General features: G+C 41.1%; 1 protein-coding gene and 1 long non-coding RNA gene across 7 annotated transcripts in view; one reads left to right on the plus strand and one right to left on the minus strand.

Moving 5' to 3' along the window:
- The window catches only part of ACSM3 (acyl-CoA synthetase medium chain family member 3), a 56,313-nt gene that overhangs the window by 15,222 nt on the left and 27,863 nt on the right, over positions 1 to 13,228 (minus strand). For 3 of the 6 annotated variants that reach the window (XM_045994264.1, XM_045994265.1, XM_045994263.1), the window contains exons 2-6: positions 7,755 to 8,024; positions 6,792 to 7,002; positions 2,874 to 3,081; positions 280 to 423; positions 8 to 164 (exon numbers count right to left, since the gene is read on the minus strand). In XM_045994264.1, coding sequence (XP_045850220.1) covers positions 8 to 164; positions 280 to 423; positions 2,874 to 3,081; positions 6,792 to 7,002; positions 7,755 to 7,973 — 939 coding nt within the window. In that variant the 5' untranslated portion in view covers positions 7,974 to 8,024. Of the gene's footprint in view, positions 1 to 7; positions 165 to 279; positions 424 to 2,873; positions 3,082 to 6,791; positions 7,003 to 7,754; positions 8,037 to 13,228 lie in introns of all 6 variants that reach the window. The other 3 variants (XM_045994262.1, XM_045994261.1, XM_045994260.1) reach the window with 1 other exon arrangement.
- LOC123934228 lies at positions 139 to 1,081 on the plus strand. Its single transcript, XR_006816754.1, has 3 exons — positions 139 to 275; positions 403 to 564; positions 667 to 1,081. It is a non-coding gene; the product is annotated as an uncharacterized LOC123934228 (long non-coding RNA).

Genomic DNA, 13,228 nt, shown 5'->3' on the forward strand with positions numbered 1-13,228 from the left:
GTCTTACTTGCAAGATGGAAGTTGGCTCGAAACGTGGCAAATAATGTGCAAACACACATGCTCCCTGGATCCATGGAGAAAAGACACTACTCCATGCTGACTTTGCCCAGCCTGTGTCTGAGGTATTCCACATCACATCTGAAGGAGTCAAATCCAGCCAGAACCTGGGAAAACAAAGAATAGTCCTGATATATATAAGGAAAACAAATTGAAAAAATCAACAAATGAATCATCACCTTTGCAGTTTTGACACGTCAAGCTGGAGTTCTGTGAAGGTACCTTCCATTTACAGATAATCCTAAACCAAAACTGCTATGAGTGTGTCCAGTCATTTTAGGGGATCCGCTTGTTCCGCTGGTAAAGTAAATGGCCATCATCTCATCGTGTTTTGTCTTCACACAGTTGTGGCTGTCACTGGCGTGTCTGCAAAGGAAGAACTACATTGATTCTGCACATTGCACGTGGCATCAAGAACTGTTACCACAGAAAAGAATTCAAGAAACCATCTACATGGACCTCTTCACCTTGTGGATCAGGCCCCGGTGACTTAGGTTGAATTCCAAGGTAAAAATCATCTCTTTCTCTATCTTCGTAGGTGCTTTCTGGAATTAAACTAAATTTTGTCATCAAAGCCCATTTATAATAGGCTTATAATTGGTTTCATAGCTTTTTACTATGTGATAAAGAAGAGCTGAAGCATTTTAAAAACCTCAAGTGTTTTATCATACCGTCAGCAGAACGAGGAATCTATGATCTTATAATCAAGACTATGTGAGAATGGCCCCTTCCCCTTCACTGTGGATGTTTTCAAGTGATTTTTTTTTTTTTAAGGAAGTGAGTATGTGATTAGAAGTCATGGGTGATGGTATAAGGCAAGATGGTAATTCCCATATTGTTCAAGAATTGGCTGTAGATCCAATGGATAACTGGGCTGCTAATAGGTCATACATTAGGGCACCTGAGAGGAGGTGAGATCTGTACATACAGTGCCTAAAAAGCATAAAGATTTTATCTGGGAGTGTTGGGCTGAGAATGAAACATTAGAATTAGAAACATCCAGGGGCACCTAGGAGGCTCAGTGGGTTAAAGCCTCTGCCTTTGGCTCAGGTCATGATCTCAGGGTCCTGGAATCTAGCCCTGCATCAGGCTCTCTGCTCAGTGCAGAGTCTGCTTCCCCCCTCTCTCTCTCTCTGCCTGCCTCTCTGCCTACTTGTGATCTCTGTCTGTCAAATAAATAAATAAAATCTTAAAAAAAAAAAAAGAATTAGAAACATCCAGGGGTGCCTGGGTGGCTCAGTCATTGGGCATCTGCCCTCAGCTCTGGTCATGATCCCAGGGTCCTGGGATTGAGCCCTGCATTGGGCTCCCTGCTTAGCAGGAAACCTGCTTCTCCCTCTCCCACTCCCCCTGCTTGTGTTCCTTCTCTTGCTGTGTTTCTGTCAAATAAATAAATACTATTTTTAAAAAAGGGAAGAAACATCCAGGCTACAAGAATTATAGAAAAGTTGTTTTAAAAGCCTAATGAAGCTAGACTAAGTGTTTAGTCTATGATTCCATAATAGTAAATATAGTATATAGTACTTAAAAATAGTACCTATAGCTGTGTACCTCTCATTTCTATTGTAGATAGAAACCCAAGGTGGGGTTATCATACCAATTTCACCACTAGAGGCTGTAAACGTAGCAGTTAGGAGTGTGGCCTCGGGTGCCAGACTCCCTGGGTTTGAAACCCAGCTCTGCCAAATCCAAGCATTTGGCCTTATTCACGTGTATTACTGTAGTACCCCTTCTTAAGTTATTGTGACATGCAAATGAGTTAGTATATGTGAAATGCTTGGAACAGTTTTTGGCACATAACCAAAGCCATACAAATGTTACCCAAGTTGCAAGTATAACATTTTTAATTAGAACAGTACTTGGCTTTTGGTAAAAACTCAGTAAATGTTAGCTATTTTAGAGGAGGTAGGAATAAGTATGTAGTTGCAAACATGCTCCCAATTACTTGGGTAAAGGTGGGAAGCTCATTCTAGAGAGGGAACTGGCTGCCAACCTAAAGCTAAGATAGAACCAATACTGGGTCAGAGTGCTAAATGACCCCTGGAAGCATTCCATAGCAGGGACTGAATATCAATATAACTTAGTTTTATAATAGCATCCATTAACATTAAGTGTTCTTATTTATAACCTGAAGTGTTGGTATCTGCAAGGAAATGATATAGCCTAAACATAAGAACTGATTATGATCAGTTTCTCTGGGTGACGATAACAGCTCTGTGTTGGTGCTGTGAATGCACCTCCTAGATTCTGCTGCAGGAACGAAGGACTTACTCCCCACAGGTGCTGGGAGCCTATTCAGAAATAGCTTTGGCTGAAGAGAGCTGTCTCGCTCAAGGTCATCCCTTCCTTCTAGGGAAAGCGCACACTCAGTTACTGATCAGTAATGGTATATAAAGGCCAGGACCTTTTGCTTTATCTTGGAATAGCTTTGAAGGACTCTCCAAGCCCCAGAGGTTCCAGTGGATTAGCTGAAGGTTTTTCTGGGAGTGCATGGCAGATAAATTTCTTCTTTTGTTCAATCCCCCTCCTTGCCCTTCTTTCGTAGATGTTGACCCCAAGACAAATCCTTAATAAACTTCTTACACAACCGATCTCTATCTCAGGGCCTGCTTCCTTCAAGATCCTAACATACAAAAACCACTCCAAGCTCCTGCCTGCCTCAGAGCTTTGCAGATTATTAGTGCAGCAGTAATCACCAGTTGTTCCCTTTGCCTCGTTTTAATTTTCATTTTTCTGATCACTTGTGGGTTGAATATCTTTTCAATTGTTGCCTTTCTTTCTGGGGAAGCTGTTCTACAACAGTTATGGCTACTCACTTCATCATCTCCTTGAGGTTCCCCCACCCGTCTTTGGGTTTCTGAGACACAATTAGCTTGGAGTGCAGATTTTCACATTTAGATGCAACAGCATCTACTGCTGGGGCTAAAACTTCGTTGGTAATAATGCACTTGGCTTTCGAAGATTGTAGTCTGTAGAGAATGTCTTTCTGGGTCAGCTGAGTGGTTCCTGGAATTAAAACTGTCCCTAAAGGAGCAGAAGAAAACAACATATAGAAGGAAGGATTTTCTTTATCATGTTAGTTACTGTACTATAGATTGCTCCTGTGTCCTCTGTGTCTCAGAATGAGTTTGCCATTCAGTTTGCCAGTCTAGGTATCTATTTGCCTTCTTTTTATAATTCGGCTTTTGCCTTTCAAAGCATCTCAATATCTGTGTCCCTTTTGACTGAACACGAAAGCGTGTTAAATGCTGGCTAATTTTCTTCTATCTGAAGACCATTCATAACATTCAGCTTGAAGAAGATAGGTTTTGTTTTGTTTTGTTTTGTTTTGTTTTCATTTCTTTGAAGACAGTTTTGATTGAAGAGTTATATTATCCAATATTTATTGGCTAAATGCCAGATTTAAATAAGTTTTAACTTATTTAATCCCTTAAAAAAAACATAAAATCTATGAATAATTTGCCAAAGATCACTGGAGTAGAAAGTGGCAGTGCAGGGACTGAACTCTGAAGCCTGACCCCACAGCTGTACACTTAACTACTTCAGTCCGGCACCTTTTAAAACGTACATAAATGTTTTATGATTTCTTTCCAAAGGGAGGGATTGAGGCATTCATCTTTTCAGTGCTTCCACTTCTCCCTGCTGTAAAGTACACTGTAAGTGTAGTATAATGGTTAAGAGTCTGTCCTGCAGCCAAACAGTCTTATAGGTTGGCCTTGGAAAAGCCACTTCATCTCCATGAGTCTCAGATTCTGCATCTGTATATTGGGGATTCTGTATGATTAATGAGGAGTAAATGAATTAAATGTGTAAAGAGTGCTGAGTAAATTTTAGCTATTATTTTCTCAAAGAGTTATTGGAATTTCAAAAATATATCTATATCTATATTTGTATCTATATATTTCAAATATAGTTGTATAACTATATATATTGTATAAAGTATAGCTGTATAGTTATATGTATCCATATCTGTATCTTGGGCTCTACCACTCTCAAGTCCAGACCCTAGAGAGAGGGGTGGAAGTTATGCACTGAGCAGTGGTGTTTACTCTTCTTAGCATCACAGCAGGAATGGAAGATTGAAGAACATGTACCTGCTCATTCCTGGATTCTTGACACTGGCTTGTCTTTCCCTTTGGGAAAGGACAGTCTCCTCCAATGGAGATCTTCAGGAAACAGATAACCAGGACCAAAACCCAAAGTTCTTCAGAATATCTTTCTTTTCTAATCAAGCAATACAGCATTGTTTATGAGTCTTTAACTCCAAGGTTATTCTTTAGAGATGTTCCATCTGGGGATATTTAATTAGCCTACCATGGCCCAATAGTCTTCTATAATTTAAAGGCACTCTGTAAGAACAAGCTCACTGCTAGCATTTCATGCCTAGCAGAAGACTTTATTTAAAAACATCACCCTTTGGATAATTAATTCCTGCTAATACATTATTCATATCCTGTCTTTAAAGAACCTATTAATAGTGATCAGTCTTACCTATTAAAACTACCCTGTCCAAATTAGTCATTTAGGGAAACATTACATAGTCTCTTGCCAGGGAACAAAATGTTACTTTAAATCTTAGTGGGGGGACATCGCTTCTTGGCCTTTTGGCTAAAATCAAGTGTAAATCTTGGGAAAGGCCTCTTATTACCATGTTGATGATATAGGGTGTACAAAATGATATTACCAATATGTACATTTGCATGAAGGGTCAAAAGACTCTGGTACTAGTAGTCCCTTCTCTCCCTGTTAACAGATCTATATGAAAAGACAAAGTTTTTCCAGAAGTTTGTTTGGTGGATGAAAAAAGTAACTTTTGTGATTCAATTTGGCAACAGGATTTGAAAGCCTAGCCCATCCTCCCATGCATATAGATGGTAGATAATGCTTATTTTCAGCATTGTTAGTATATTAGATTTACCATTTACTGTCTCCCTTTCATTCTCCCTTCCAAGAGAATCTGCCTTCCTTTCTGCAGCCCCAGTAACTATGTTGGTATCAGATGCACCTGCCTCTGACCACATCTGACTGGCCCAACCCAAGCCATGCCAGTCAGATTCTGCCTCAAGTATTTGATTTAAGAGACTGAATAGATTGAGACATACAGAGTTAGGGGCTAAGGCATCTGTGTAGCAAACCAAACCACATGTCAGGGAAAATGAAGGGGAGCAAAAAAAATCATGTGTTAGTAGAAAGAAGTCAAAGGAACAGGTATTTAAGGAATACAGAGACAGGAGGCCCTATGGCTTCAAAGCAAAAGAAACGGAGAAAGAAGCCAGTTGCTCTGTCTGTACTTTTTGTCCCCTGTAGATCCTTCAGTAGATGTTCAATAATTTTCCTTCCTTACTGAACTAATATGAATGGATTTCTGGTCCTGGTAGTCCAACATGTTGCCCCTTTACTAAGACAGTGAGCTTAAGCAGCATTCATGAAAGCTATCACTTTGTTTCCAAAAAAAAAAAAAAAAAACCTGTTAAAAGTGGGCTCTGCTACTCTAGTGTACAATTCATCAGTACATATGATATGAGAACATGTAACTCTCAAATGCAAGTAATTATGATGAATTAAGAATGTTTACTCAATTATTTATTAAAACAGTAGGGATATTAATTAATTCAACAAATATTTTACCGAGCATTTACTATATGCCAGTAATTGAAGGTATAGACATGACTATCTTAGTCATTGGCTTTTAGGAACATACAGAGTCCTAGGGGAATGACAAATTTATACCAAATAGACACTCAGACACTACAGTACAGGTTAAAATAGAAACATATACATGTTTTCTAGGGGATGTCAAAAAGGAAAGCACCTGAATTGGGACATCAGGGTAGGGCTGCCTGAGAAGTGACATTAGAGTTGAGACCTGAAAATCTAATAGAAGTTATCCAGGTGGTTAGGTGTGAGGGAAAGGCTTTCCAAGCACAGGAAATAGTATGCACAAAATCCAGAAAAAGAGAAAGATCATGAACCTTATAGGAAACCATTTGATATAGCTGGAGCAGAGAGTATGAAAACAATGAAGGGAGGAGATCAAACCTTCTGTGACACACCTAAAGAAGTTCTGATTTTACACAGTAGGCAATGGAGAATTATTAAATAACATCAAGCAACATATTGACAGGATAAAATATGCATCCTAGAAAGAACACTATCTATGGAGGATGAATTGGATTGGAGTAAGGTGTGGGCACACACAAGATCAGAAATAGGGAGACTTTTGGGCAAATCCATTCAGGAGATGCCAAACATGTGAACTAAAGCAATAGCAATGGGATTGAAGAAGAAGGACTCTGGGCACATGTAGGAAGTCAGAATTACAAGATGTAGGAACTGATTTGGAAGGAGGAATAGCAGCTGCTTACTTTGGGCACGAGGCGAATGGCAATTAACCATGAGAAAAATAAAGGCATGAAACAAGAACTTTGTGGCAGCATTGAGTTTCAGATGACCGTGGGACTATAGGAGGAAAACAGTGGTAGGTATGAGGGTATTCCATTGTTGATTGGCATTTGGTTAATAAACCTATTTCATTATGAAAAACTTAACTCATAGTTTAGGTCAAAAGATATGGTGTGTTTCCAACACATTTCTAAGGTTCCTGAGAAGAATACTATATTGTATATAGTGCCTCAAATAATTTACCCAAATAAATGTCTCATGATTACATAGAGTTTTGGTAGATCTCCCATCCAGCCTACTTTAAATGTAATCAGATTTCAAACACTACTAACCTGTTCGCAGACAGGCTATATTTGCAAGCCACCATTCTGGGATCTTGGGAAGAATCACAATTACTCGATCTCCTCTTTGCAGGGAACAGGCTTCTGTAAGTATATTGGCAAATTTCCTAGACAAAGATCCCAGTTCCTCAAAACTCCATCTCACTTCTTCTCCGTTTCCATTTATCCACCAGAAGGCTGGATTGGAAGGTCTCTTTCCAGCCTGAGGAAAGGCAAACCAGGCGATTTAAAACTCCTGATGCAGCTTAATTCTATTTTAACTGACTCAGTGGAATATTTTCTCAGAAGAAAACTCATAGGTCTTTAGTTAGGTCATATAGGGGAAATTTGGAAATAACTCTGGGGTCTTCATTTCTAGCTGTTGGGAGCCAAGTTTTTTGTTTTGTTTTGTTTTTAATTTATTTGGCAGAGAGAAAGATCACAAGTAGGCAAAGGGGGTGGGGTGGGTAGCAGGCTCCCCACTGAGTGGATAGCCTGATGCAGAGCTTGATCTCAGGACCCGATCCCAGGACCCTGAGGCCATGACCTGAGCTGAAGGCAGAGGTTTAACCCACTTAGCCACATAGGTGCCCCTGTCAGGAGCCATGTTATTTTTCATTTAGCCTGATTGTTTATTTTCCCCAAAAGTTAGAATTCTTGCATCCTTTTATGTTCTCTCATTGCTATATCTATGCTTCATTCCCTACCATTTCTGACCATTTCTGAACTTCATACTACTACTTTTTGGTATTTTTAAGAAGTTAACCTATAATCATATATTTTTATAAACCAGGCTTTCTCAACTATGAAACTATTAACATGTTGAGCCACATAATTTTTTGCTATGGGAGACTGTCCTGTGTATTAGAGGATACATAGCAGCATCCCTGGCCAAAATTGTTTCCAGACATTTGCCCTGGGGGCAAAATCACTCCTCTCTGAGAAACTGTAGTTGGAATGGCCCTTGTTCCATACCTTTTCCACATTGGTCCATTCGTCCAGGACATCTTTAGCAAAGTTGAAATACTCTGGAATCTCCAGTCTGAATTCCTGTTTCATGGATTCATAATTGGAAAAATTCTGAGGGGAAACTGTTCTATAATCTTTATGTAGTACTCTCACAGAACCAGGGATTGCGAGGCGCCGAAAACACTTGGCACGAAGTAATGTCTCCATGGTGACAAGAGCTAGCATCAGTCTTGCTGGATGTGTTAGCACTCAGGATTTCCACAGAAGCTGGTTCATCTAAAAGACAAGCTAATGAACATGCATTTGTCTCTGTCCTAAAGGTAGCCATACCACAAAGTAGCTAGGTTATATTATTATTATTATTTATAATCATCATACAAGTGCCATTCTCTGAGCACTCGATGTTTCGAACACTGTATCAGTGCTTTATTTACATATGAATTATAGTAAATTTTCAGAGTAACTCTGTGAGGTGGATATTATCATCTCTGTTTACAGATAGAAAAAATTACTAAGAGGCTGTCTTAGTGAACTCTGGCCACCATAAGAAAATACTATAGACAGGCTGGTCAAAACAACAGACATTTATTTCTCACAGTTCTGGAACCTGGGAAGTCCAAGATCAAGTGCTAGCCAATTCAGTTCCCCCATATGGGCTCTGTCCTGACTTGCGGGTGACCACTTTCTCTTTATGTACTTACATGGTAGAAAGAGTGAGAGCTCTGGTTTTTCTTCTTCTTCTATTAGGATACTAAGCCCATCATTGGGGCCTCACCCTTATGACCTCATCTAAACCTAATTACCTCCCAACGACCCCACCTCCAAATACCATCACATTTTGGGGGTTAAGGTTTCAACATATGAATTTGGAGAGAGGCACAAACATTTAGTACACAACAAAGGCACTAGCTGGATTTGAACCTAGAGCTGCCTGGTCCCAGCCCATTTTCCTGACTATGTACTTCATGCTATTGTCTCCCATATGCATTTTGAAAGTAAAGATCTGAGTCACCCAGTTACTCCCAGTGAAAGCAAAGATATCTAATATATTTCACCTGCATTTCAAAAGTTATAGAGACATGTTAAGGAGAAATTTCTACAGTGGATAATCCATAAGTGAAGAAATAGAGTAACCTAGTACCAATTAGGCATGAAAGAACTGTCTAAAATCATTTAGTTTATAGGCTGTAGTTCCCGTGCTCCCAATAGGAGCCCACACAACCTTCAAGTCCAGACTTGGAGCTGCATTTACCAGAGATGTCATCATAGGTCTTTAACCTTTGGGATTTTTGTGGGGGAGGACCCTCCAGGCCACCTAGCCCTCCCTGTTTCTGTGGGAATTCATCTGATCATGATTTCATTTACCTGGCTGAGATCTCATAAACAAGGTTGTTAAAAACATGGTTCTAGAGATGATAGGGTTCTTCTTCATACTTTCTGTAATTTTCTAAATTTCCTACAATGAAATACTACTCTCACAATCATTAAATCATTTTTTTTTATAGAGGGAGGGGCATAGGAAAGGGAGAGAGAGAATGTTAAGCAGGACTCACTCATGGAGCCTAATGCAGGGCTGGATCTCACAACCCTGAGATCCTGACCTAAGCCGACACTTAACTGACTGAGCCACCCAGGCACCCTATCATTAAGTCATTTTTATTTTTTTATTTTTTTTTCTTTTTATTTGACAGAGAGAGATCACAAGTAGGCAGAGAGGCAGGCAGAGAGAAGGGGGAAGCAGACTCCCCGCAGAGCAGAGAGCCTGATGCGGGGCTCGATCCCAGGACTCTGAGATAGTGACCCGAGCCAAAGGCAGAGGCTTAACCCACTGAGCCATCCAGGGGCCCCAAGTCATTTTTAACTGCAGCTCTAGCTGTGCAGTATGTAAGGCAGCGTGGCTATGTGGCAGAGTTTCTGTATTGATGCATTGCCAAATAATGGATATCATCCATAAGTTTTTTTTTTTTTTTAAAGATTTTATTTATTTATTTGACAGAGAGAGAGAGATCACAAGTAGGTAGAGAGGCAGGCAGAGAGAGAGGAGGAAGCAGGCTCGCTGCGGAGCAGAGAACCTGATGTGGGGCTCGATCCCAGGACCCTGAGATCATGACCTGAGCCGAAGGCAGCAGCTTAATCCACTGAGCCACCCAGGCGACCCACATCCATAAGTTTAATCCTAAATGGGCCTGGTGTTTAGGCATCATGTTGCTGCACCCAACGTACTGGGAGATCTAGGTACTACTTCTGACCCTCCCACATCTTTATGTGACAACCTGACAAGTCACTGAGCTTGAGTCCTCTGAGATCATCTGGTTTGAGCTCCTCATTTTTTTTTTTTAATATTTTATTTATTTGACAGAGAGAAATCACAACTAGGCAGAGAGGCAGGCAGAGAGAGAGGAGGAAGCAGGCTCCCCGCCAAGCAGAGAGCCCGATGCGGGACTCGATCCCAGGACCCCGAGATCATGACCTGAGCCGAAGGCAGAGGCTTTAACCCACTGAGCCACCCAGGCGCCCTGAGCTCCTCATTTTTTGCAAAGAAAATGGAACCCCCTCACTTCAGTAGGTCATGTCAGAGTGAGAACTAGAACTCATGTCTGTGGATTCCCATTTCAGTGTTCTCTTTACTATAGTTCAATAGGATTCAGTAGAGCAGTGATTCTCAACTCTGGATGTATATTTGAATCACCAGGAAAGCTTTTTTTTTTTTTTTTAAATACCAATGCCTGGGGCTTAGACCAATTAAATCAAATTCTCTCGGGGTGGGGCCAGGGCATCATATTTTTAAAAATTTCCTCAGAAGATGCTAATGTGCAATCAAGGTTGAGAATCACTGATCCAGAGGTGATCTGTGAGCCAGCAGATCAGCATCACCTGGAAGCTGGTGACAAATGTACATTCTTGGGCACCTGGGTGGCTCAGTCATTAAGTGTGTGCCTTTGGCTCAGGTCGTGGTCTCAGGGTCCCGGATAGAGCCCCACATTGGGCTCCTGCTCAGCAGGAAGCCTGCTTCTTCTTCTGCCCCTCCCCCTGATTGTGCGCACTCTTTCTCTCTCTCTCTCAAATAAATAAACAAATAACTTTTTAAATATTTATTTATTTGACAGAGAAAGATGCAGTGAGAGAGGGAACACAAGCGGAGGGAGTGGGAGAGAGAGAAGCAGGCTTCCCACTGAGCAAGGAACCTCTATCAGAGCAGGAACCTCTATCAGAGAGTTGTCACAAAGATTAAATGAGATAATGCATGCGAAGTGCTTATCATGGTGTCTTGCCTATTACTACCCACCCACTGGAGTAGGGGTCAGCAAACTTTTTCTGTAAAAGTCCAGATAGTAAATATGGCTTTGTGCACCATATGGTCTCTGTGGCCACAGTTTACCTCAACTCTGGTTGAGATAGCAGCCACTGACAATACATGACTAAACGGGCATGGCTGTGTTCCAAACAAAACCCATTTATGGATATTAAAGCTTGAACTTTATGTAATTTTCTTTTTTTTTTTTTTTAAGATTTATTTATTTGAGAGAGAGAGAAAGTACATGCAGGGGGAGGGCCAGTAGGAGAGGGAGATAGAGACTCCCAAGCAGACTCCCTACTGAGGGTGGAGCCTGATGCAAGGCTCGATCGTATAACCCTGAGATCATGACCTGAACCCAAACCAAGAGTTGGACGCTCAACCAACTTTGCCACCCAGGTACCCCTCATGTAATTTTCGTATGTCATGAATTAGTATTCCTCTTTTGACATTTTTGAAATATTTGAAAATATAAAATAAAAACCATTCTTGATGGGGTGCCTGGGTGGCTCAGTGGTTTAAAGCCTCTGCCTTCAGCTCAGGTCATGATCCCAGGGTCCTGGGATCGAGCCCCATATCAGGCTCTCTGCTCAGCGGGGAGCCTGCTTCCCCCACCCCCCACCTGCCTCTCTGCCTACTTACGATTTCTGTCTGTCAAATAAATAAAATCTTAAAAAAAAAAAATTCTTGGTTTGTAGCCTGTATAAAAACAGACAGAAGGTGGGGCGCCTGGGTGGCTCAGTGGGTTAAAGCCTCTGCCTTCCGCTCAGGTCATGATCCCAGGATCCTGGGATCAAGCCCCGTATCGGGCTCTCTGCTCTCGCAGGGAGCCTGCTTCCTCCTCTCTCTCTGCCTGCCTCTCTGCCTACTTCTGAGCTCTGTCTGTCAAATAAATAAATAAAATCTTAAAAAAAAAAAACAAAACAGAAGGCTGGATTTAACTCATGGGCTGTAGTTCGCTGATCTTTGGTGCTACAGTGTAGGTTTTGTGAGGGTGGGCATTTTGTCTGTTATGTTCATGGTACTGTCCCTAGGAAATAACATAGTGTTTGGCTCGCAGTATGTGCTTATTTTTTGAATGAATAAATTATGTTTTCAGAAGGGAGAACTTTGTATTTGGTTTATTTCTATAGCTAAGGGTTATATTAGACCTGAAAAGTACCTCTATTGCTTAGCCAGATTTATATGACTACCTGTACTGTTCATATATGGCTATTTAAATTTAAATGTAATACTATTTAAAAACACTAGCTGCATTTCAAATGCTTAACAGCCACATGTGACTAGTAGCTACTGCATATAGGTAACTGCAAACACAGAACATTTCTATCATTGCAGAACATTCTTGTGGACAGTGCTGATCTATATTGATAATTGCTGAGAACTGGATGATATGAAACATTAAAATACAGGCAGTAGGGGCACCTGGGTGTCTCAGTGGGGTAAGCCTCTGCCTTCAGCTCAGGTCATGATCTCAGGGTCCTGGGATTGAGCCCTGCATCGGGCTCTCTGCTCAGCGGGGAGCCTGCTTCTGCCTCTCTCTCTGCCTGAGTCTCTGCCTATTTGTGATCTCTCTCTGTAACAAATAAATAAATAAAATCTTAAAAAAAAATACAGGCAAACTGAGGTGAATGGTTTCCCAGGTAAGATTTTTCCAAGGGTTTCTAAGGGTTCAGGATTAGTAAAGTACTGCCTCCCACTGTTGTCTTGTTTGGCACTGAGGGTTGAGTAGAGAGGGAACCACCCTTCTCTGCTGTTTGCTGGCAAGTTATAGCCCACACATTTGACAGTTATCTCCCATATTACAGAATTAGTGTCAGGGCTCCTTCAACTGAAGAAAGAAGTTAAGTACTACTTAAAACTATGTTTTTAGTGTTGTGACTTTTTCTCTTTATTTTCAATTTTTTGGAGAAGGTCTTCAAATGGTTCAAATGTTAAATGTTCAAATGTTAAAAAGTACAGTGAAAAATTGCATTCCCCCCAACTGCCCGCCCGCCTGGGTGGCTCAGTCTGTTAAGTGCCTGCCTCTTCATTTTGGCTCAAGTCATGATCTCAGGGTTGTGAGGTCCAGCCCATGTCTGGGTCCACACTGGGCATTGAGCTTGCTTAAGATTCTCTCTCTCCCTCTCCATCTGGCCCTCCACCCTCTCTAAAAAAAAATCTGCCCTCTCCCACCCCCATCTCA

This window comes from Meles meles, chromosome 21 (assembly GCF_922984935.1).
Source record: "Meles meles chromosome 21, mMelMel3.1 paternal haplotype, whole genome shotgun sequence".
Classification (NCBI taxonomy): domain Eukaryota; kingdom Metazoa; phylum Chordata; class Mammalia; order Carnivora; family Mustelidae; genus Meles; species Meles meles.